Source organism: Pogona vitticeps, chromosome 2, assembly GCF_051106095.1.
Source record: "Pogona vitticeps strain Pit_001003342236 chromosome 2, PviZW2.1, whole genome shotgun sequence".
NCBI lineage: Eukaryota > Metazoa > Chordata > Lepidosauria > Squamata > Agamidae > Pogona > Pogona vitticeps.
Window position 1 is genome coordinate 310300074 of NC_135784.1, and position 20400 is coordinate 310320473.

Genomic DNA, 20400 nt, shown 5'->3' on the forward strand with positions numbered 1-20400 from the left:
GCATGCTCAATGACACAATAGGCCACCTCTCGTTAATTAGCAGCTCTTGCAGGCCCGGCAAGAGCTGGCAGGATTTGGGCCCAGGAATCTCAATTCGTTGTTTCTCCCAGCAACTCCTTCCTCATCCCAAGTCTACAGTATTCTGTTTCCATCCTGCCCCCAAATTGCTCTCCTTTTTGCATTCCCAAACCTATTTTTAACTTCCGCTGCCCTAGATAAGAACCAACTTATTTGCAGTAAGTTGAACATGTATGGTACCTCTATGGAAATAAGGAAGGAGAGAAGAGAGAGAGAAAACAAGATGATAAACACATTCGTTATTTCCATAGAAACATACAATATATTCAACAGGAAATTATGCAGCCCTTACTTTTCTGTTTGCCAGTGTTTCATATCCCTAACACCCATGGTAATTGGAGGGCTTTTGGTAACTGAATAAAATGTCTGATTTTGTCAAATACTTTACAGGCAACAGTGTGTCTTACGTGGCCCTTGAGTGGCATGTGACTAAGAGCCCAAATAAAGCTTCTCAGCACCACCAAAGGTTTTCCCCCAAATTAAAAATTAATATGTATGTATGTATACATTACTGAAACAGCGACATCTATGTTGGCATAGGCTTGTTGTGAGAATGGCTGATGGTTGGATTCCAAAAGATCTCCTGTATGGAGAATGAGTGCAGGGAAATCGCCCCAGAGGGAGACCACAGCTGCGATACAAGGATATCTGCAAGCAGGATCTAAAGGCCTTAGGAATGGACCTCAACAGATGGGAAACCCTGACATCTGAGCATTCAGCCTGGAGGCAGGCGGTGCATCATGGCCTCTCTCATTTTGAAGAGACCGTTGTCCAGCAGGCCGAGGCAAAGAGGAAGTCACAAAAGCAGCAAAACCAGGGAGCTGGACAGGGGACAGATTGGATTTGTCTTCAGTGTGGAAGGGATGGTCACTCTTGGATTGGCCTCCTCAGCTACACGAGACGCTGTTCCAAGTCCTCTATTCAGAGCACGTGACCATAGTCTCTTGAGACTGAAGGATGCCTACTTACATATAGATGTATATTTGGGCTCAGAAAGTCCTCTTTTGCCCTCTTTGAAGTCTATGGCGCAACTTTGCCATGCTTTATATGGGTCCCCAGGACGCCTGCCACTAAAGCCCCAGTGCCCCCCTTTTCTTTTGTAAGACATTGGGAGGTTGGGGTTGTGAGAGCAGATTCAGCCCTTTGAGGTGGGCAGGCACGGCGCTCAACCTCTGGAGGTTACCTACCCCTGCTATGAGTCATACCCTTAACTTTTCGTTTGTTTTAATTAATTTCATTCTTTCAAAGTTGTCGTCCCCACCTTCTTGATTAAAATACTGTAATATGAAGCTGTCTGTTTTCGATTCTGTTTTGTGACTCTTTTTAAGATAAAGAAAATGTTTATATGGGTTCATAGTACATACGCAAGTAAGCCACATGTGTACCTGCCAGTACATATTGTATTTTTGTCAAATGTACTGTTTTATTGAATGGTGAATGATGTGTTTTTTACGCAGTACAGCTTTAATTCATTTGCCCTAACATACAATTTAATACAGAAACTCTGGTAATTTTTTAAAATACAAATATCAGCATTGGAAGTTTCCATAGGTCCACCACTTTTACCCTTATAAGAGAAAACTCTTTCTGGACACATTTTAATTATACTCATTGTAGTGCAGCAATTAAAAAAGATTTCTACTGTTTGTGAAACTGTTGTCTGTCCATATGGTGCCATATGCTCAATAGAAGGGAGTCATCCAACGAATTTGCCTCTTGTTTCTTGTCCTGCTATGACTTGTAGTTAGTGCTATGTTGATCCTTTTCACACTCTTGAGTGTTTCTCTGCATATCAAGTATCACATGATTTGCTCTCTAATAGGCAGTATGCCTCTGGAGACCATCCTATCGTGGAATGCATTATGAGGATTTGAGAGATGCTCCTGTGAATCAGCTCAGAATCTTGGAGCAACTCCATGTTACATTATTTCTTGATGCAGCATCTGAAGTATTTTAAGGCTGCCATGGTGTGTGCAAATGGTTATTTTTAATTTATGATTTGTCACATTGATATCACTGTTTTCCTCCAGGGAGGTCATGATGGCAATCATGACGGCTTTTGTCGTCACTACAGTCTCACGAAACAAGTCATGCCGAGAGAGAGATGAAAAAGGGGGGCCAGGGCAGAGTTGTACAAAAGTAAGTATGGTCTGAAGAAGGTGGGTAGGAAGAAGCCTTGATTTTTTAACACGGTGAGAGCATAAAGTCATCTGCTGAAGCTGGGTTGTAAAAGATTCAGGATTGGTTAAAAGCAGCATGTCTCTGCACACAGCATGCATGTCAACCATATTGATCTCAGAGAGACTGTTTGCCTTTGAATCCTAGTTGGTGGGACACATGCCATGAATGGAAAGATGCTAAGACACCTGCATGGTTTGCTCTTGGATTTTCTGCAGGCATCCAGCTGGCCACTCGGCAAAGATTGTGCAGGGCTGAGTAGACAGATACATGGACTCACAGGTTCTTGTTGTGTATGGGAGCCTGTCTTTTCCCACTGAACTCCCACGGTGCTTTAGTCAGTGCGCATGTAGCAAACCTGATTCTTCTGCTCTATAAGGCATGAAACCTCCCCCTCGCTTATGAAGATGCAGGAATCAATTAACAAGGCTGGGGTTCTTTTGGTCTGTTTTGTTAGCTTGCCTATCTCTATACCAGGAAGTGGGAATAATTACAGGTCTGGACAGTTTTGCCAAGCTTTGAAACAAACAAACACATGCACTCCCTTTATCTATGCTATGTTAATGACTATGATTAGTGTGTTGTAATTGTGACTCGGCATCCCCTTTCTAATGAAGATGGGTTGTTGGAAGTCAATACCCTACCACAGAAAAAGGAGCTGGACAGAAAGAGGTGTCATTCTGCTTCTGATAAATGCAGGAATAACGCCTTCCTTCCAGGACATCAGAGCATCCTGGAATATAATGGTGTACGAGCCCCCTGAGAGTGGTAAGGCTGGGAGAAATTTCTGGACAGACTCGGGTCTCCCTCTATGAGAAAGAGCTAGGTGAGCATCTTGGATGGGGAAAAAACAAACAAACCCTGGATGGCATGCCTTACAGCAAAGTAAGTTGGCAGTCAGTTAATTTATTTGTGGTTTTATGTTTAAAAGAATCTTAAACACTGTTATAGACAGCTCTGTGAATTAGAAGCAAAGGTATAGCGGCACCTCAGAGACTAACAGATTTATGTCAGTGCAAGCTTTTGTGGAGTACAAATCCATTTTGCCAGCCAGCCCGCCACAAAGCCTTTATACAGGTCTAAGGGGGTCTGCAATAATTTGTAGTTATGAGACGGATGAATGATGTGTTCCAGGCCGAAAGTGCAGTGACTTTAAAAATGGCCTTTGCCCCCCCACGACACAGGTGAGGAGGGGGTGTGTATCAAAAGCTTCCCTTTTGGGAAAAGGGAGGCCCGTGTGCTGTTGAGCCGTAACCGATATTCAGAGACACCTCAGAGGCAATGTGTCGCCAACCTGACTAGCTGTTGCGGCTGGTTTTATCTTCCATAAATCCATCAAAACACCTTTAAAGCCATCCAGCTTTGCAGCAGCAGGCTACATTATGTGCAGCAAATGCCACAGTTCAACAATTTGCTGAGTGAATTGTGGCCTTTTGCCTGTCCTTAACCCCCCAACGTTAGGTTTCATTGGCAATAGTAAAACCCCCAAGTTTCATAATTATGAAAGATTAAGAAAAACTCCTCCTTATGCACTTCCGTGACTTCCTGGATTATTTGATACACCTCTTGTTTCGATCCTCGTTTCACTCACCTTTCTTTCAGGTTGCAGAGCTCCAAAAGAGGGTAAACAGTCCATTTGTCTTGGATTGCTTTGATGCACTTGGAATGCCCTTCTCCCTTCAACAAGGCTGGGGTTAGGGGTGTCAGACCCCTCCTGTGTAGTTCAAAATCCATGTATAACTCTTATGCATTCCAAAAATATAACTACAAAGCATGAAGAGTTAACATACATGCACCCATACGGGCTTCCCCTGACCTGCGTCCACTTCCCAGCATGCCCGGCACCCTCCCCGGCCGCCAGCGTGGAGCTGCCATGCCAGGAGAGGGGGCTGGCTGGCCTGTTGCCATCAGACCGGGAGCCGCTGGACCGCCAACAACAGGGTGCTTGTTAAAAATCTGTGTATAATCCAAACAGTGCTCCACAGACCATGTGCATTTCAAAGGGAGAAGTGTGTTCCATACGAGGACGTTTTGGAAAGGATACTGTAAAACCGGGAAGGCATGAGGAAATGGCCGTTGCACCAGACTTCATAAGATGGACCGTGTTCATGGCAGCTCTTTTCCTAATGGCCCCCAACACGAAATTTGATCACCCTGACCAGTGTGGGCAAAGCTATTGAAAGATAAAATTGCAAGCAAGTGGAATTTAATTGTGAGAATCTGAAACCCAGTCTGGGCTCAGCACATCTCATGGATTTTTTAAAATTTATTTCAGCTGCCCAAGGGAAGAAGAGTTTCCAGTGGCAGAGCTTGAAACGCTGTTAGTAAAGGAAATCCTTGCATCCCTCGGCTGCCCCTTCTTGTTGCTCCCATCACATTGTGCGCTATTGGATAGAAAAATGATCACCAGTGTAGTGTGTAGTGTTTACAGAGTTTCAGACTGCAGTTCAGGAGAATTCAAGAGTGCCTTGAGTCCTCTCACCAGGAGAAAAGTGGTCTACAAATTACGTATACTAAATAAACCAAGTGTTCAAACTTCTACTCGGCTATGCAGACTCACTGATGGGTGGCAATGATAAAGCCACTTCTTAAAAATCCCATAAACCCCTTGACAGCACATGACACACAGAGGCTTGAAAAACACAGAAAAATGCTCTTGGCTTCCCTCTAGTGGCCAATTCTGACAATACACCTTGGAAATATTTATAAAAATAAAAGAGGGAGCCAGAGTAAACTTCATTGCCACCTTCAAGGCAAAGTTCTCCCTGACCTTAACCCTGAAAAGGGTCATCATAAGTCAGAATTGACTTGACGGGGCACAATTATTATAATTAATTGGCATTATTTCCCTTGGGTACCATTCATTTTCCATCCTCCTCCTAATGCAAATTGCAAGGCCCGGTCTGGAAAAGTGAAACTGTGTATGTCTATCTCCTAGAAGCTCCCGGCCTTTACACGACACTTTGCCAAGCAAAATGATTCAGCCTCTTGTGGTGTTTAGGTCTACGACGGACAGAATGTAGGACTCGTTCTGAACACCTTGGAAGCGATTGCTGGTGCCATACATAGCACCATGCTTCTGACACAGGGTATCTGGAAGACATCTTGCAAGTTCTCCACCCCACTCGGAGATGGCTAGAAGCCCATACAATTGAAAAAGTTGGCTTTGATCTATAAAGCCCGGCCAAGCACTCTGGGTTTTGTATATGGAGGCCGGCACAACTGAAGAATTCCTGTTGGAATTGATTGGCCTCTAAGAATCTCATTCTAAGTCCTCTACCTTCTGAAACAACTGGAGACACGAGGCGTCCCTTTCTTTGATACTCTCCTTCTGAAATCTCTTCAAGGAAGTTGGACTGGCATTACCTCTTTTGTCACCCGGGCTAAGTAAATACCTCACTTTTCCAAGCCTCTTAAGAGTTTTCATCTGTGGATATTATTTTATACTGGAATTTTGTTCTGTTCTGCTGTTACTTCTTTTACTGTGGTTTTTGTTGCTCGGTTTTGTAAGTTTTGACTGATGACTGGCAATAAGCTTCTTGAATAATAAAATGAATAATGAAGGAGGCACCTCCTCCATTTGGAAGAACTGCTGGATAGCTCAGTGGTTTAAGCGTCTGGGTGCAGAGCCAAACGTTGGGAGTCTGGTTCTCCACTGGTCGTTCTTGACAAGGGCTGGATTTCGGTGAGTCCGTAGGGTCCCTTCCAGCTCTGCAAGTCTAAGATTATTAATCTAAAGGATGGGCAACACATGGTCTTCCAGATGTTGCTGGATTACAACTCCCATCAGCCAGTCAGTACAGCTAATTATGAGATACGCCAGCAGTTACTGTCCAACATTCCTGCACCCACAGCTTTAAGAAACTATGAATTAAGCCGTGCGGCACTCACAAAGCTGTTCGAAGGAACTACCTCTCCATCCAACAAAGCAAAATGGGAATGAAGGAAAACAACTGGAATCGCTGTACAAATAACCTTTATTGAGATATCTATATTAAGATGCACAGATGTTTCTTCACCGTATTTCAGTTCTCATAAGGACTACCTGAAGTAGTACAAGAGGGCTATAAAAACAATTACTGTATGGAATCAGACGGAAGTAGAAGAGTGGTCACCAGCTTCAAGAAAATGATAACTTAAGAAGAGAACAGCACACACTGCAATCAGACAGTGCTTATGGCCCCATCTTACAGTAGTCTCACTAACTGTCCATATCGCAGTCTTCAATAGGATGCTGTCCGGTGCTTAGCTGTTGCACACAGACAGTGGATGAAGGGTTGAGAAACAATCGTGTAGCGTAGACACAATCAGCAGTCAATAGGCAGCTATTCTATATAAAATGGGAATACAACTCACGTCTCTCTTCTTTGCTCCAATGGTGGAAAGCAGTCACTGGATCTGCCTCCTTTCCCACCGACATACTCACGCGGAGGAATAAATACAAACGGGTGGTGCCGAGATCCCAATGGCTTAAATATTGATAGAAATTCAAAGGGCCCTTTCCCCAAAACATCTCCCAGGCAGGTAAAGATTGTTGTGACCCTTTATAGGTGTTCCAGCCTCTGGAAAGTGGCACTCCACACTTTACTTATGAAAAGACAAGGGAATAACATCTATGAAACATGAACACAAACATCAGTGCCTTGCGGAGGGGCTCCTCCTAGGCATCCATTAGGTTTGCCGCTGGGAGAACTGGAGGATGGACCGGGAAAACCTTGGGTCCAATCCAGCATGATACCTAATATTAGACACACAAAACTGGAGAGGGAGAGAACTGGGACTTTTAGATTACTTGAAGGGAAATTATCCGTCATACATTTTACACTGTCGACGAAGAGACACGCTGGTATGTATTGCAACCTCTGGTGGATTTCAACACAAAAACTTCAGAAAAGGGGCCGATTTCAAGGGAAGCAGAAACCCATCTGGGTTCCACATTCTTAATATGTAATATTCTGAGTGACCTTCGGACCCCATATAAGTGGTGTGTGGTCTTTTCCCCCTACAGTTTCTTTTCTTGGTAACACCAAGGCCCGGCTGGCAGAGATGTGGGCGATCTTACAAGAGCAGATGGAAAAAAGCGCAAGCAACTGAAAAGTGCAGAACTGAAGAGGGAATGCCTGAGACAGAGAGCAAGGAGCAAACTAGAGGAATCTGAAAGAAAAGGGTGGAGATCAACTGAACACAATAAATACCAGCAGTCAAGAGATCCGTAAAGGAGTTTTCCAATCTGTTGCAGCCCTGGCTAAGTGCAAAGCTGTAACGCCATGTGTGAAGTACACTGCACAACTAGCTCTCCTCCTATCAAGAGAATATCAGCACTGAGGCTTTGGTAAGAACAGCAGACTTGTAGGGAGCAGGGAGGAATTAGAAACACATAGAACTATTAGCTGCAGCGAAAGGAACAAGGAAGAGTCTACCGTCACCTTAAAAAGCAAGAAGTTTTTATCTGGTATAAGCTTTCATGGACGGCGGGCTCCGGTCCATGATGAAGCGGGCTCCGGTCCACAGAAGCTCATGCCAGATGTGACGGGTACAGCCCAAGGCAATTCAGCTCTCCCAGACGTTTGTGAAGGGCGAGAGTTAGGGTTTGGCTGTTCATAAAACACTACCCGTACAGAGATGGCGGGCAAGATACTCTCTAGACTCTTGTCGGGGAAGGACTGACAAGGGCTGTTCTCTGCTGCAGCGAAGTGACTCACGTACGTAGGAGACAAGCAAGTTAAGGCAAACATAGGGACTCATTACCCAAAGTATACCTGCTAAGGAGCATCGTGAGTCATGGAGCACCAGACAGCACCGAGTAAATGGTCAGGGATGTGTTTATCACCACCCTCTCCCTATGGAAAGCAGAAAGTGCACTTTTGCCATAATATGATTTGCAGCCTATAGTGACTGTCAGCTTTCCAAGGTGTGGCCAGAGCCAACCACAAAAGAAGGCACAGACTCTTAGCTCTGAAGTGGAGATCGAACCAACAGCATCACTGGTATTTTGGTGCCAAAAGGACATCAGCAACTCCACTGTTGGGTGGCCCAAATCCGCTCGGCACTTATCTTGCCACTCATTTGAAGGACGTCTGGGCAGGCATCACCTCTACCCAGCTCCAAATCCACAATTCCAAATCCACTTCCTCCAGCACCAACGTTGACACCAGGCTACGTAGGTTGCAAAAGAACAACAGTCAACATTGACCTGGATTCCCACCACCACCAACCCACACCTTATGTTCTGATGTTTTGCAGAACAGGAAGGTGCTCCATCCACCTGGGTTGAGGCTTCTGAAAATGGAAGAAATGCGCAAAGGAATGTCCTCAGGAAACGTCATAAAGCAAGAGCATGCTGTGTGGGGTGTGGGAGAGAGAGAAATGAAATACATGGCAGGTCCTCTCTTTCCATAAAGGCTATGCCTTTTATGTCCCCAGGCCATGCTCTCCTTCAGCTCCGCACCCAAAAAGGAAACCAAGGATAGCCATGTCCGAGATCTAATAAAATGCACCAACAACTTCAGAGCCATGTTGCACAGGACAGATGCATGCAGACACAGAACAGTCTCCATTCCAGTGGATTAAAATGCCATGTTTTTGACCCCTTGTGGGAAAATCGCCAGGACCAGGAACTCTTGTCTGCAGCTGCACATTCCAGAAAACCATCATCTCCGCACCATGTGAGGAGCGAAGGTCTCCCTTCTGTCAAGCAAGACCACTGGTCTATCCAGCTTACCTTTCCCTTCCCTACGGAGAGCTGCTGGATATCAGTCCTTAGGATGTCTTGCATTCGAAGCAGGTGCTGCATCACTGGGTTGAGGTCTTTAGTATGGGATGCACCTAACAACCATTTGAGCTTGAATCATTTTAAGGCCTAAAGGGAGCACCTCTTCACCACTCAACATGCCACATGGGCTTAGTGTCGAGTCTAAGTCTTCAGGATTAGGCCAGAAGCAGGAAAACCCATTTGGATTTGCAGTCTGAACCCTTTGAAAGCAACAATATTTTCAAATTTCCCTTTTCATACATCAGGGTGGGAAATCTCCAGAGGTCTCAGAACTGCCATGTGCCCCTCCTGCTCCCAAGATCTTCACGTCCCGGTTTTTAATTCAGTTAGAAATATGGTTTCGTAGGCAGCTTTTGAATATTTTTCTTCTGAACTAAGGCTTTTGAAGGGACACTCCCCTCTGAATTCTGGCCCCTCTCCTCCCCTCCCCCCTGTTCAATTTGCCTTACATATTGGAGCGCCAGGCTGAGCTCAACTAGAAGGTTCTGGAAGCTTAAGAGCCCCATGCAAGCGGTTGGATTAGCAACAATCTGTCTGGACACACAAATCGGGGTCTCTGCAAATTACCCTCCCAATATGAAGAAGTTCAGAATCCCCTGAAGCTGGTAAGCCCGACTGGCAGTGGAAAGACTTACACTCCAGACAAATCTGCACATCTGATTTTATACACCACACTCCTGAACATGAAATGAGAGTTACAATTCAAGGACAGCTTGATTGCAGCTTAGAACATGTCATCATTCTTATTATTTTAGAAAAAAAAAAGAAGACAAAACGAACGCCCAGTTCAAAGACGATGACAAAACAGATTCCTGTTGTAAGCAGCTTGCAAAGATCAAGGTACCATAGAGAAAGGCACATTAATCTGAGTGGTCCAGTGTGTCGTTATTTGGATGAACATTGTAGTGACATATAAACCCTGAGACTGTGGGAGGCGATGAGGAAGAGCTGACCAGTTGCACAGGCTGATTTTTCAAAGTACAAGTTTAACGATGATGTGGAAGTGTACCCAACGCCTAGCCAAGAACCACCCTGTCGAACTTAAAGGGGTTGAAGCAAGAAACATACTTTACAAGGACACTATTAAAGGAAGGAGAACGAAAGTTTGTACTCTGGTACGTGCCGTTCTGCTCTACGCTCAGCTTAGAATTGTTCTACATGTTATTCTTTACGCCTAGTAGACACCACCTAAGGCATTGAATGCCTGCCTAGAGGACTGGCAAGTAAGTACCCACAGACACATCGGGTGAAAACATATACATGTTGCACCAAGGTTGGCTAAGGCTCCCCACAAAGCATGACATTCAGTGGTAAATCTATTTCACCTACGTAATGTGCAAAACCGCCATCAATGTCTACACACATCACATTGCCATGTCAACTCAACCGGGGTTGGGCAATTTGTGGCCTTCCAGATATAGGTGGACTGCAGCTCTTATCAGAGCTTGCCACTGATTATGTCTGATGGGAACTGCATCTTAACAAGATCGGGAGGGTCAACCATCCGAGTACAACATCAACGTATGGGCTAGGCATATATGTCAGAGAACATCTTCCTTTGCTTAATATCATTCATGCTAATAACATGGTGGTAACTGTAAACAGAAAGGCCAGAATCCTACTCTTTATGCTTGAGTAAAGGAAACTGAGCAAGTCTGGAAGCAAGGCGACACTCATTAATAAAACCTGTGGAACATGCAACTACCATCTTGTTAACGAGCAGCAAATTGTAGTCAAGAATTACGCAATCTCCCTTATTCAAGTATACATCTGCAAAAAGACTCTGGCCAAGTGGTCTTAACGCATCCTAATCTGGGAGCAGTGTTTCCTTTCCCTTTAACTGCTGAATTTCCACCCTGCCCTATAAATAAAAATGTCTTTGCTTCCCTTTCTTATTTTAAATGTGAACCGTCACTCCAGTGCCACGCATGTGTTATGCATATCACAGGAATCTATATTCTTATAGCTGCTTTGGTGCCTGCTGGTGGATACACCCAATGCCCCCTGGTTTATAATTCCTCACTGGTTATTTGGCAGTAAACAGCTGCCCTTGTTTCTCCAGAGGTGCTTAGAAAAGATGCCATGGATATTTCTAGAGGAAAGTCAAGTCTAAAGCAGCAGATTTGCTTACTCACTACAAAAGAATATAGGGCAGAACTGAGACAGATCTTTAACAGGCAGGTGGAGAGGGGGCCCATGCATTCAAAACTGTCACATTCTATTGCTCTGGTTGTCTTAAGTTCTAGAAACACATCCAGACATTTAATGAACATACTATATACAGCTCTGGGCTGCTATTTAGAATAATATTTGATTACATTTACCTAGATTTGATTTTAGGTTTGTGAAATTGGGAGCTAAACTGAAAATGTTAAACGTAGAAGCAAATTAGTGCTTGCTGGAAACCCCTGCTACTTACTCATTTACTCTGTGGCACTGCTTTTGGAAATATTAGACACAAGGCCTATGACCTCCATACTAATAATACACACAGTTATTTCCAAAGAGGCGCATGGCCAGGATTAGACCCTCCTTTGGGTCACAGCTGGAAGATGGTCTTAAAAGGAGACCCCAATGTTTGATCTCAGGAGGCCCCTGTGATGCTGTCTCCCTCTCTCCATAGAAAATACTTTGCCGGTCCCTTTGCACTAAAGATTTTTGTGCCAGGAATGTTTACAGGAAAAGCTTTATGCTTGAAATACAACGCTGTAACTCAAGTTTGGCAGCCAAATCAGAAGAGTGACACAGGACAAGCCACATTTGCCTGAATCAGGAATTGGAGATAGAGTGCCGTCATCTCATCCATGCCAAAGGCTTGAACGTTCATACCTGTCCTTGTTGACCCTTTTTTCTTCAAGAGTTCCTGCTCCCATCATGCCTCCAGAAGGAGGAGACCCAAAGGACGACACCACCACCACATTTCTCCGAAGGAAGGGGGCTGCCTTAATATAATCTACACTGGGAGCAATGAGAGGTTTCCACAGCACGCCCAGTGGCGACGCAGGAAAAAAATCAGGCAGACTCTGATGGAGGCTGCTGGGAAGGAGACCAGCCCAAGGCAGTGAATCCAAGGGAGAAATGTAGCAAAAATGCTTCTTTGAGGAGACAGGATTCTTTAAGCTCGCTGAAGCCTTAAATGATCTTCCCCAAGACACGAGCAACAAGCCCTGGCAAAATGGGCCACAATGCCAGGCTTGCAAGGATCCCAGCCAAGTCAGGCAAAAGCATGTTAATTTAAGCCCCAATTAGGTCCTGAGCTACACTTCTCATCTCAGCGGAAAAGCAGCCCTCTGGTTTCTTGGCTGCAGTGCAAGGAAAATGTTCTGGACGGTCCCACGGACACCAGAGTGGTGTGTCTGTGTGTTAAACACCAGGGGCGGCATTTAGGGTGAGGGTTCGATACCTACTCTGTGCTGCTTTTCATGAGCAAACAACACAAGGTTTTCAAAGCAAGGGTAAAGCTGCGACTGGCGGGATACCGGAGGCCTGATTCGCCCCAGGCACTGCAACCCCTCCTCACGCTTGTAGGGCAGCCTCAGTTGCAAACCTCAAGCTACCTAAAACTCTCCATGCCAAAGCCATCTTTAGGTGCTCTGCATCTTTCCAATTTCTAACTTGTCAGCTCCCCCAGCCCCGCTCCACCACGTTAATTCTTCGGATACCTCCTTGAGGAAGGGAAAGGGAAAGCAAGGGCAGGAAAGGTTGTTCACACGGACCCCGAGGGCCGGCGAGACGTTGGGCCAGAGCAACACACGCAGCATAGTTAAACTTGTATTTCCGCCTAATCGCATGAAGCCAGATGCAAACTGGGCTCTGTGGATAGAGTAGTAACATATCTCGTTATATAAATACTTTTTAATTTTTTTAATTACAAGTTGTGTTTTATTCCAGGTAATGTGATTGACAGGGTATCTGTGCATACATACATATGCACGCACGCACGCCCACACACACACACACACACGCACACAGCCCCTGGGCTTTCACAGAAAGCTCGGCAGCAGCCGATCTAATGGAGGTTTCCCACCTCACAGCAAAGTAAGGTCAGGAAGGGATACACACGTTTGGTTAGCCTCAGCTCGGGGCAAAGACTCAGCCATGTTTAGGAAATACAATAAAAATGGGGGTTAAAAAACCCATTGTATAAAGATCAAAGGAGATTAAAACAAAACAAAACAAAACAAAAAACAGTTCAAAATGTACAAAAACTGCTGGGAGACCAGGAGAAGACATGGTTCCCCCCCTCCCAAAAAAAGTTAATTCCAAGTTGCATCAAAACCAGAAGAGGATAATGTTGTCACACAATTTGTCTGTTTCAAAAGGGGGAAAAAATGGAAGAGGAGGGGAGAAAGTTGCACGAAAGGACCTCGTTTCTAAGAACGAGGGATTAGCTCCAGAGACCAGCGTAATTCCCGTGGAGTCCAGATGGAAGAGGACCTCCTGCCACAAAGAGTTTCGTGCCGGACGAATCGTAGCAGTGGGTGTAAACAGCATTTGGAAAGAAGCTGATGTCTGAAAAGTAATTTCTCCAAGTTTCGTCATGATTCTGTTAAAGGAAAGTCTCCCATCAGTTTGATTTGCAACCCAGTTAAGCCAAGACCTGATCTCGAACTGCCCTAAACGGGGATTTGTCTTCTGGTGTCAATGAAGAGAATGAGGGTTACTGAGCAAGGGCATGATAAGTTACTCCCCAGGAAACCCAACTTCTTTACAATAAGGGTACGACAGAGACAGCTGGGCAAGCACATATTCCCCCAAAGCTTTGCTGGGACAAGCATTTAAGGATCCAGGTCTCCCACCCAACTGAAGCTGGCCGTTCTTCCTCCATCCCACCATCTGGAACCACAGAGGCTAAGAACACTTAGGGGAAGGGGGAAACAAGTGCTCCTGGGAGCCGCCATCTACGTAGGCTACTGCCAGGAATACGGGAAACCAGGCTTCGCCTTTTTCGTCATTCTCCGGAACATCCCTCCAGGCAGCCACCACTCGTCCGGCTGCCGCCCCCCCCCGGCAATTCTACCTCCCTCTTTATAGCGACAAGCAACTCACCAGCCAACCTTTTCCAGTCGACAGCTTGAGAATTTCACTTCCTCCTAATTTTGATGCGCAGCAACTGTGCGGCGGCTTCTCATCCAGAAACCTCTGGGCTCGGATGTCGTAGAAGAGCAACGAACCCTGCCCTGTTCCCACGGTAATAATGTGTTCGTAGAAGCTGACGGAGCGAATGCCTGTCGCAAAAGAGGGACAAGAATGTTATTAAGTAGGATAATCACCTTTGTCTATGGTTTTCAATAAATGACATCGTGGTTCTCCTGAAGAAGATCTCCCTCTGCTGGAACTCCATGTGTCCAGATGTCATGGGGCGGCGGCCGGGGGGGGGGGAAACGGCCCTCATTTTGCAAGAGACTTTAAATTATCCTTTTGCAGACTCCATTTCCAGGACCTCACAGCTGGACCTCCAGCAGCTAAGATTCTGTGAGCTACAGTCCAATCACCACAAGGGACACTTCCCATCTCTGTGTTTTGTGAAAAGTGCAGCTTATACAGCAGCAGAGCCCACTGACAAACAGCTCCTTAACACAGTGGTCCCCAACCTTGGGGATCCAGACGTTCTTGGAACTCCCAGAAGCCTTCACCACCACCTCTGTTGGCCAGGATTTCTGGGAGTTGAAGTCCAAGAACATCTGGCGGTCCAACGTTGGGGACCACTGCCTTAACAGATCCTGACTCTGCTTAGGAAGGGTGCAAGCAGCCGTGCCAAGCAACTAGCCTGGCCTGCTTCACCCACCCTCGCCTGCTCTACCACAACTCAACATGTGTCAGGCCAACACAGGAGTAGAGCTGCCCGGGCAACGTTCCTGCCGCGGATGCAGGGAACGAAGTTGCCAATCTATTTCCTGAGTCAATCAACATGGCATCCAAATGCGGCGGGATGCGCTCTCCCGTCTCCTGCATACAACCACAGAGACCGAAAACCAGAAGCTTTCTCACTAGGAGAAAGCTAGCAACGCAACAGTGCCTTTCAAGGTATGCCTTTCATCAGGCCCAACAGATTCCTTTACTTCTTTTGACTCTGGCTGCTGAGAAAGGTAACGGCGGGAACCTCCGAGACAGCTCCTGTTGGCTTTCTCTTTCCCTACACAAAGATCCTAACACACGCTCCAAGCTGTGTTCCCACACCAAGGTGGGCTTTAGTTCACGCTTGTCCTAAAAGGTGCCACCCTCAAGGAGGAAGTAAGAAACTGGGTGTATCCTGAGCCTTCAATGCTATGTTGCTATCTGCAGCAATTGCTCACCCTCTGGGAGCAGGCTCAGCTTTGACTCTAAGAAAACTCTGTAACTGATGAAGCTCTGTTTTCTCTGTTGGGTTGGCGATGGTGGTGCTAACATGTGGGCCCTTCACTACTGAAGAAAAGTAAGACAGGGTTGTTTGGGCTGGTACCACAGGCAAGCTCTTACCATGTGGCTGATTTCCAGCATGGTCATTCCGAGAGACAAAAGGATCCAGCACATGACATTACAGTGGTGCCTCACTTGACGAGGATAATTCGTTCCGTTCAAATCACTGTTAAGCTAAATCCTCATCAAGCGAAACAAAAAAGCCCATTGAAATGCACTGAAAACCGTTTCAATGCGTTCCAATGGGCTAAATACCTCATCGTAAAGCGAAGATCCTCCATAGGTCGGCCATTTTCCAGTACCTGTATAGCGAGGAATCTGTCCTAAAGCACAGCGGGCAGCCATTTTAGAGCCGCTGATCAGCTGTTTTAAAATTGTTGTCTAGCGAAAAATCGGTTCCTGAAGCAGGGAACCGATCATCGTGAAGCGAATATTTCCTATTAGAACATCGTTTTGCGATTGCAAAAAACGCATCGTCAAGCGGTTTCATCATTTAACGAGGTAATCGTTGAGCAAGGAACCACTGCACAGCAAGATGCAACTGCTGAATTTCACATCTTCCTGACAATACATTTTCTCTCTCTCTAATTGTGAGATAACCTGATTTTATGAAGTGCTGATTACTGGGTGTGGGAACATATTAAGAGCACTAGCTACTTTAGGTCACATCAAAATGCGCTCAGAAGAGACAAACAAGGAATTATTAAATGAAGATCACACCAAGGTTTGATTCCGTTCCACCTACAAAAGAGTGAGATGACTTAATGCCAAGCTAAAGGCAAAATGTAAGACTGGATCATGTTTTTATGAACCTTTGGCCACAGTGCCTGGCCTGGCTTACCCCTAAAGACAACTTGCTCAAAGGGTCAGAATCAGAAGACATTCACAAAAGAAGCTGCATACGGGGAGTTTGGCATCTATTGGCACACTACAAGTGGAACACCGCTGCGTTTTGTACAATCACAACAAGAATACAGTACTGAGTAAATTCATTAATGACTTGGCAAAAAAAAAATTGCAAAGAAATCAACTGCGGAAATTAGCAAGAGCTTCTGGATAATACAATCCTAGTTCAAAAATGGTTTTAATTCATTGGAAAAATGGGCAGAAGTAAACAGGATGAAATGCAGCAAGCAGAAACGACTGCGTCTGGTAAGAACCACCATCAGCGCAACCGCTCCTTAAGGAATGAGCAAGCAGCAAGCCATCCAGAGAAGATGGTGGGAGAGAAGCCCACTCACTGAGCAGCCTACAAGTCAGCAAGGGAGTGGCCAGCAAAGGGAGCTCTTATCAGATGGTGCTGAGTTAGTAGGAGAATTAGAAGACTGACATGAGATATATTTCTTCCACGCCACGTAGGAGATCTTTACAGGAGCAGCAGCTTCCCTCCTTCCCCTATCACTGTATGTGAAACATCCCCCCAACTAAAGCTGAGACTGCAGGAGTCCTGGAACGGCCAAGTCTCCATCACTTAAATGTCTTCAGTCACAGATTAAGCAATAACGGTTTGGATAATCGGGACTAGAGGCAGTTCATCACTGAAATAAGATGACAGAGTAGAATCACTCCGGTAAAAGCTGGGAGGGAACTGGGCTTGATAATGGCCCATGATTCTTCTCTGTTTCTCAGAGGATGTGAATATAAATAGACTGACCTTTATAGATACAACATCTACTATGCAAATCGGATTTCTAGATTCGACTTTACAGACAGCCGACTCTGAATTCCCCTAAGAGCAATGCATTAGCATGCATTAGCGTTCCTGATTCCTCTAAATACTTCTGAGCCAAAATTCCTGGTCAATGTGAATAAGAATAAGACTACCACACAAATCCCGGCCTCCTTACGCTAACAAGATGTAGGGTTAAAAAAAAAAATAACCTATTTGGCAATTTGCAATGACACAGCACACTACCTGGGAACAGGAAAACAGTCAAAACAGTCCCAGTCTACTAATACCTGGTCACCCCACTTGTGTGACGTGGCCTCCATACAACACGAGGGGTTCCAACACATTCTAAAGTGTAAGGATGGTAAGTGTTATTGTGGAGAACCTCATTGTAGGGATGTGCCACTCTTTAAAAAAAATAATCTAAATCTTAGAATTCTCCTCCATTTGGGAGTTCCAAACGCCATGTCCACCCCTGAATTGTGTACACCTGGAGAATGGCTGAACTGGAAGGCTTCATGGCCAAGGATAGGCCAGCCTAGATGCCTGTTACAAAGGAAGTGGCCCCAGTGAGGTCCAGAAATGCCTCTCTCCAGCAGAGCAAAATTTAGATGTGGGCCTGGTAGGCAGAATCCTCGGAATGGAAAATTCTAGGATTTGGGAAGTTTTTTTTAAAAGAGCCTCCCGGCGCAGTGGTCAAACTCTGCTCACAACTAGGGTTCAATCCCAGGAAGCCGGCTCAAGGTTCACTCAGCCTTCCCTCCCTCTGAGGTTGGTAAATTGAATACCCACCTCGCGGACTGGTGGAAGGTAATGTGTAGCTTGCATCATTAATTTGTAAACCACCCAGAGAGTGTTGTAAGCACCATGGGGCAGCACGCTTTGCTTTTGCTTTTAAAAAAGGCGCCCGGCTAAAACATAGATTCTTAATAACAGGGAGGCTCGTTGTAAAGAGACCTTACCGCTGCCTCGCTCCCTGGAACAGACCGACTTCACATTGTGAGAAGGCTGCCTTGGGTCCAAAAACGAGACATGCGCCTGAGATCCAACAGCATACACGGACCACTCCTGACCATAGGCCAGACACACATTCTCCCGGCAATACGGCAACTTTGTTGACAGCAGCTGAAAAGAGAGCCATGAGAAACAAAAAAGTGTGATAAATTAGCAGTCAGCACCATGAAATATTTTATTTATTTATTTCACTTATATGCCGCCCACACTACCCAAAGGTCCCTGGGCGGCTTACAGCATTTTAACTACAGTAAAAAAGATAAAACAATTAAAATATATACTCTAAAAGTTGCAGTTGGGACCCACAGTTGATATTATTTCAATTAAAAGCCTTCGGGAACAGGAAGGCTTTGACCTGGCGCCGAAATGTCATCAGCATTGGCGCCAGACGAATCTCCGCCGGGAGGGCATTCCATAGTCTGGGGGCAGCTGCCGAAAAGGCCCTTTATCTACAAGCCGTCCCTCTTACCTCCTTGAGGGATGGCTCTTTCAAAAGGGCCCCCTGGTTAGATCCTAACTGCTGGGTAGGTTCCTATGGAAGGAGGCGGTCCTTCAAGTATCCAGGGCCCAAGCCGTTTAGGGCTTTATAGGTCAAAACAAGCACTTTGAATTGGGCCTGGGCAGCAACTGGTAACCAATGTAATTTAAGCAGAATCAGCTTGATGTGTCCCCTAGCGGCCACACCACTCACCAGCCACGCAGCTCAATTCTGGACCAGTTGCAGTTGCCGGACCGTCTTCAAAGGCAGCCCCACATAGAGTGCATTGCAGTAATCTATGCAAAATGTTACCAGTGCGTGTGTAACTGTCATGAGACTCCGCTCATCCAGGTAGGGCCGTAGCTGGTACAATTTCCGCAGCTGAAGGAAGGTGCCCCTGGCCACCGTCCACCTGGCCTTCCAGAGTTAGACTGGGGTCCAGGAGCACCCCCAAGCTGCGGACCCTGTCCCTTAAGGCAGGGAAATGGCCCTCCAGCCTGTCCAGCGAAGCACCCACTAACAGCACTTCCGTCTTCTCTGGATTGAGTTTCGATTTATTAACCCTCACCCAGTTCATTATCAGGTCCAGAGACGAGTTCAGCACAGAAACCGCCTCACCTGGATTGGTGGAAAACGAGAGGTAGAGCTGAGTGTCATCAGCACATTGCTGACTCCTCAGCCCAAACCTCCTGACCACCGACCTCCCAGACTCAATCAGAGTGCACTGCCTCTTGTTTAATCTGGATGTGACCTGAGCCCTGTGTAAAAGAGGCAAGGTCTGTTTGATCCGCGCAGGGTTTACAGCTGGCCAGCCAGTCTGAGCTGGGAGCTGGCCCTCCGGGCGGCGAATACTGACTACACCTCCCCTGACCCAACCACACCAGGGAAACCCCTGAAACCGTATGCCGGCTCTTTCGGGAGTCTTTCAGGGTGGGCGGGAAGGTAGCATGCAACTTCATCCGACCTGGTTGCAAAACTTTGGTCTGCAGTAAAACAGCCCACTGTATGTTCAATTTAACTTCTCATTGGAAAAGGAGAGGGCATTTTACTATCAAAATGATCTGTGTGGGGGGCCTAGAGTCAAAGGTTCTGAATGTGACTGGCTCTTCTTCTGTCCTCAGGATCTGATAAAAACCATTTCTATCTAGTACATGCAGCAAGTCACCTTTGACAGTGTGTATTCGGCTTTCCAGAGGTGAAAATATCCGTCCAAGGACACAGCTCCCAACTCCTAGAAGAGAAGAACAGTTCTTATCGATCTGGCAGTCTTGGGAATAAACACACAAAACACAATTGTGTATTAAAGGATTCCTGCTGCTATGCCATACTAAAAAACAGAGTGATTGAAAACTGCTGGGGAGGGCTTGAGGGAGCTCTGACTGTGGAGTCAGAGATCACAAGTTCGATTCCCCCCTGGGCCTCCTTGACAGGGGCTGGACTGGATGATCCACAGGGGCCCCTTCCAGCTCTGAAGTTCCAAGATTTTAAGATTAAGACCCTCCAGCTCAAAATAGTAACGTGTATCTCTCTGCCTAGCCTCCCGATTCTTTGACATGGAAACGACACAACTGACATAATTGGAAAGCATGGAGGCTATGCCCTTTTAGTCCCTTCTTCAAATAAAACACAGAGTCCAGATTTTCACCATGAACTCAGCTTTTGTGTTCCCCTTCGAAAATCAAGGGGGGAGCAAAATTGGCTCCTGGTCTCCACTTCACCAGTTTCTCTGAGAAAAAAAATCACTTGTTGAGCAATGTAGAGAAATGGCTGTTTTCTTAGTTGGTTCTATTAATCTGTAACACCTGCCAAAAC

General features: G+C 45.9%; 1 protein-coding gene and 1 long non-coding RNA gene across 2 annotated transcripts in view; one reads left to right on the top strand and one right to left on the bottom strand.

Annotated features, from left to right (window-relative positions):
- On the top strand, positions 1–13216 carry LOC144586267 (uncharacterized). The gene is made up of 2 exons (XR_013540998.1): positions 1–2217; positions 4532–13216. It is a non-coding gene; the product is annotated as an uncharacterized LOC144586267 (long non-coding RNA).
- Positions 9678–20400, bottom strand: part of DCAF12 (DDB1 and CUL4 associated factor 12) — a 22936-nt gene continuing 12213 nt past the window's right edge. The window contains exons 6-9 of the mRNA XM_072993002.2: positions 19754–19819; positions 18059–18221; positions 14078–14256; positions 9678–13574 (exon numbers count right to left, since the gene is read on the bottom strand). Of these exons, the coding sequence (XP_072849103.2) occupies positions 13416–13574; positions 14078–14256; positions 18059–18221; positions 19754–19819 (567 nt within the window). The 3' untranslated portion in view covers positions 9678–13415. The remainder of the gene's footprint in view (positions 13575–14077; positions 14257–18058; positions 18222–19753; positions 19820–20400) is intronic.